This window comes from Myotis davidii, unplaced genomic scaffold (assembly GCF_000327345.1).
Source record: "Myotis davidii unplaced genomic scaffold, ASM32734v1 scaffold3009, whole genome shotgun sequence".
NCBI classification, from domain to species: Eukaryota; Metazoa; Chordata; class Mammalia; order Chiroptera; family Vespertilionidae; genus Myotis; species Myotis davidii.
In genome coordinates this window covers 51,176-55,692 of record NW_006299872.1, presented here as the reverse complement: position 1 = coordinate 55,692, position 4,517 = coordinate 51,176, and the positions used below count along the sequence as shown (strand labels likewise).

The window sequence follows — 4,517 nt, the reverse complement described above, 5'->3', positions numbered from 1 at the left end:
AGTGCGGAGAGACGGCGGTGTCTTGTGCTGCTGGGGGAGGCCCTGGCGGGGAAATCATGGGGAGGAAGTGAGTTCTGTTTTGGCCGCATTATTTCTCACCTGTAGGCTGAGGAGCCCTTCCTGAGGGAAAGTCCCAGCAGGACTCCTGAGACTTAGACCTAAAGGGTGGGGGGGAGCAGGCAGAGTTGGAGCCAAGGTCAGGAGGGGGCTGGAGGGGCAGGAGGAGGTCCAGAGGGAGGACGGGAGGCTGGGATGACTGCGCTGAGAGCCTCTGGCGTGACTGCTGGCACAGCCTGAGGTGGAGAGAAGGAATCAGGAAGTCCTCACCTTCCTGGCCCGCCCTCGGCTCCTGGAGGGAATTCCTCGAGGCCCCTCGCCCTGGAACAGGCGTGTGCTCCACCCTGGAGCAGGTGTGTGCTCCGCCCTGGAGCGGGCGTGTGCTCCGAGCAGCTGCTTGGTCCTGAGGGAGTGGACCTTCCAGGGGAGGTCTGAGCCCCAGGGGGAGCTCAGACCATGGAGGGCGGGGCTCTGACACCACTGACGCCCTCCTGGTGCATCCCAGGCATTCAGAGGAGCCCACCCTCCTGCCCTGCCCTCAGCCCTGTAGTCACCGGCGGCTGGCTTGCTCCCATTCCTTGGCTTCCAGTGGCTTCGAGGAAAGAGGCGGAAGTCCCTGTGATTAGAGATGACAGTGGAGACAAAAAGGAGGGACGCCAGCCTCCGGGCTACACGTCAGCATGGCCTTCCAAGCGTGTTTGACTGGTTAGGCTCTGATGGGACTCCTGTGTCACTGGGCTGGCCCTCCCCAGAGATGGGCCTCCTCCCCTATAAAGCCTGTTGGGGTTCCCAGGCACCCAGGCTCAGCCCACCCCTGACATTGGGGGCCAGAAGACAGCCATGAGGCTCGACTGGAAGCTGCTGGGGATCCTGCTGCTTTGCCTGTACCCGGGAGGTGCGCTGGGAATAGAGGCGGGTGCGTTTGGGGTGAGGGGGATGGTCAAGGTGCGAAGAAGGCGGCCACTAAGAAGGAGGGGTGAACTGGATGCATAGGGATGAGGAGGTTCTGGGAATTCGCTTGAGGGGCAGAATTAAAGGGACGGGAGAGGTGCGTGTAGTTCAGGGCGCATGTCTTGCCGGTTGGGAGGTAGCTCCATGTGGCCATTTAGGTCAGAATTCAGGTGTGCGGAGCTGAGGTCTACGTGAAGGAGGGTGGAGGTCACAGGGTGCCACTTGGGGCCAACGTGTAGACCATTTGGGGGCTGCAGACCAGCACAGGGGCCATGCCAGTGGGATGACCCAATCAGGGCTGGATGGAGCTTATTGGGAGTGAGGGGGTCATCTCAGTTTAAAGGTCAAGTTAATGGCTTGGGACAGGGTTTTCATGTCATTTTAAGATCACTTCGGTGTTTTGTAAATGTGTGGGGAGTTATTTCTGAGGTCTGGGGTCCGCTCAGGCTGTGGTCCATCCCAGGCAGGCTGTGTCCCCTGGGCCTGCAGCTGGCTGGGTCGGGCTCTGGCCTGCATCACTTCTTACCTTTCTCCTTCCTCCTCTATAGGCGTCTCAGGCAGTGGAGACCACCCCCCGTCCCCACCGGCAGAGGCTGGACAGGAGGAAGGCTCCCCATCATTTCCTCAGGGTGCCCCCATCCCCGGTGACCCCTGGCCAGGGCCACCCCCTCTCTTTGAGGACCCTCCACCCCCAGGCCCCAGTCGTCCCTTCAGAGACCCGCCAGAATCTGGAGTCTGGCCGCCTAAGCCTCCTAGAACTGATCCCCCTAAACCTCCCCGGCCTGACGACCCCTGGCCAGCAGGACCCCAACCTCCAGAAAACCCATGGCCTCCTGCCCCTGAGACGGACCACTGGCCTCAGGAGGAGCCAGACCATGACCTGCCCCGGGAAGAGTACAGATAGACAGACCTCCCAGAGGCCGCCTGAGCCCATCTCTACTGCTTCCCCTGAATTAGCCTAAGCCCAAAACCCTTCCTTCCTCACTCCCTCAATCGCATTCTCAGTCATGCAGGTGCGCTCTCAGCATTTCCTATCCCCTCCTGAGAGCCATAGTTAGCGCCCACATCCCCCCTTTCTCTAACAGCATAAGCATATATCCCTACTTCAGTCCAGTCCTCTCTTCTACTTGCGCCCGCCCCCCCACTCCCAAAGCCCCTTTCCTGGGTCCCCTCACGCTCTGTGCTCTCTGCTGCCACCTGGTGGCATACACTAGGAACTGTCAGGAGGCAATGATGGTGCTTCTGTGAAATGGAAATAAAAACCATGTTTTCTTAATTTTGAATTGAGGTTGATTCTTTCCCAATGATGAGGTCCATCCTCACAGTTACACCCCACAGACATTGGAAGTAACTTCAGCTCCTGGCTTTCCATGTGCTCCAGGACGTGGGACTCAGGTACAGGCGGCTGGAAGTGTAATGGACAGAAGGGTTCAGACCCATACCGCATCCGGGGACCCTGGTTTTGGAGAACGGAAGCCAAGCTAAGCCCCTCTTCACTAGCTCATAGTTTTTGCAGACCCCTGCCGAGACACGGACGTTCCCAGGGCCATGTGCAGGAAGACCAATCAATATTGTTCATCACAATATTTGTAGTTCCTATCGATTGTGTCTTGTTATAATTGTAATTATAAGCTCACTGCAGAATAACTTTAACACTTAGAGTCTCATGGTCACAGGACATACACTTCCATTTATACACGTATCTCTGTTACAGAGATATACAATAAGGACTTTCCAAAAATACAATAAAATACACAGAAAAAGATACAACGAAAGAATTTCATTAGGATAAAACTCTAGAGGGAAAGTGGAACAGAAAAGAAAAAGAAATGAATTGAGTCTGCAGACGGCTCAAAGGGTCAGGCCAGGAGAGGGCGCTGATCCGCCCAGCTGCTCGAAGACAATTCCCTGGAAAGCATAGGAATTGCAAATGTTTAAACTCTTTTTTTTAAAAAAAAATATATTTTATTGATTTTTTACAGAGAGGAAGGGAAAGAGATAGAGAGCTAGAAACATCGATGAGAGAGAAACATCGATCAGCTGCCTCCTGCACATCTCCTACTGGGGATGTGCCCGCAACCCAGGTACATGCCCTTGACCGGAATCGAACCCGGGACCTTTCAGTCCGCAGGCCGACGCTCCGTCCACTGAGCCAAACCGGTTTTGGCAAATGTTTAAACTCTTAATGGAAAATGTTAGCTGTTGACTTAAGAATAGGTGAGGGGCACATTGCTTTTCAAAGTTCTTTTCCTAAAAATTTTTATTTATTGATTTGAGAGAGAAACATTGATTTGTTGTTCCACTTATTTATGATGCACTTGTTTCTTGTATGTGCCCTGACCAGGGATCGAACCTGAAACTTCGGGGTATCAGCAAGCCGGTAGCTCAGTTGGTTAGAGTGTCATCCCAGGCACCAAAGGGTTGCCGGTTTGATCCCTGGTCTGGGTGAGTTAGGGAGGCAACCAATGTTTCTCTTGCACATTTATGTTTCTCTCCCTCTCTAAAATCAATTAAAAAACATATCCTCAGGTGAGTATTAAAAAAAATAAAATTCTTTTAGGGAGTATTTGAGCAGGAAAGTTCAAAGGGCAGGGTCCAGAGATCCTAACGACCTGTCAACTGAGGGGCTGACCCGGTGGGGACGGGAGGGGCAAGAAGAAACCGAGGGCTGGTGACCTCAGACTTCATGCCGAGGAGCCAGTTTGCTCATGTGGTAACTCCCACCAAAACCTGTGAGTGACCAGTTTAAAAACAGCCCTAGATTTGGAGAATAATTTTGGAACAGACAATTTAATGGGCCCCAAAGTGGTCTGGGTTCACCATTCATTCATTCATTCATTCATTCACTCGCTCAGTCATTATCTTATACCCTTACTATGTCCGTCAATGCTGGGTGCTCCGGGAGAGTATAAAGAATAAAAGTGTATAGTTTCCAGTCTCAGGAAGCTTAACATTAAACTGGGGGCACAAGGCTTACATGCAAAGTTACATCCGTCACAGACAGCAGGGATGCATGTAACTGCATGACTACATGAGGAAACACAGAAGCACATTATAGCCTTGGCCGTCAACGCCCTGAGTTCCAACGAGACTCAATGGGAGGGAGCTGAACAGTCAGGGCAGGCTTCCCGGGGAGCACGCCTGGGAAGGGCAGGCTGCGTGTGTGCCCGGGCCTCCAGGGCTTCGCTCGCAGGGGCTGGTCCTGGCTGCCAGGCCGCCTTTCTCTCCCCAGCCAGTCGGATTTCTCCAGCCACCCTCTGCCGCCCTCCCAGCAACTGCTTGGGGTGCAGGTTTGCCTGACCTCCTCCCTCGGCCTCTGGGGAGCAGAGACTGTTCTGCACCTTCCACTGCGACCTGCACCGTTTGGGGGCCTCCTGACCCCAGTGTGCTGCCCCCCTGCGGCTGCCGGGCCTGTGCCAGGCGCAGGGAGTGCTGGGCGCACCTGGAGATGAGACTCCACTGGCCCCCCTCCACCCCCCCAGCCCTCATGGCCACAGACACGGGCTCTC

At 54.6% G+C, this 4,517-nt stretch overlaps 1 protein-coding gene across 1 annotated transcript; it reads left to right on the top strand.

The window, feature by feature from the left end:
- Positions 1–450: 450 nt before the first annotated feature.
- PSORS1C2 (psoriasis susceptibility 1 candidate 2) lies at positions 451–2,284 on the top strand. The gene is made up of 2 exons (XM_015571957.1): positions 451–952; positions 1,557–2,284. Exons 1-2 carry the CDS (start codon positions 898–900, stop codon positions 1,910–1,912), a joined length of 411 nt encoding a protein of 136 aa, XP_015427443.1. The 5' UTR covers positions 451–897; the 3' UTR covers positions 1,913–2,284.
- Positions 2,285–4,517: the final 2,233 nt, after the last annotated feature.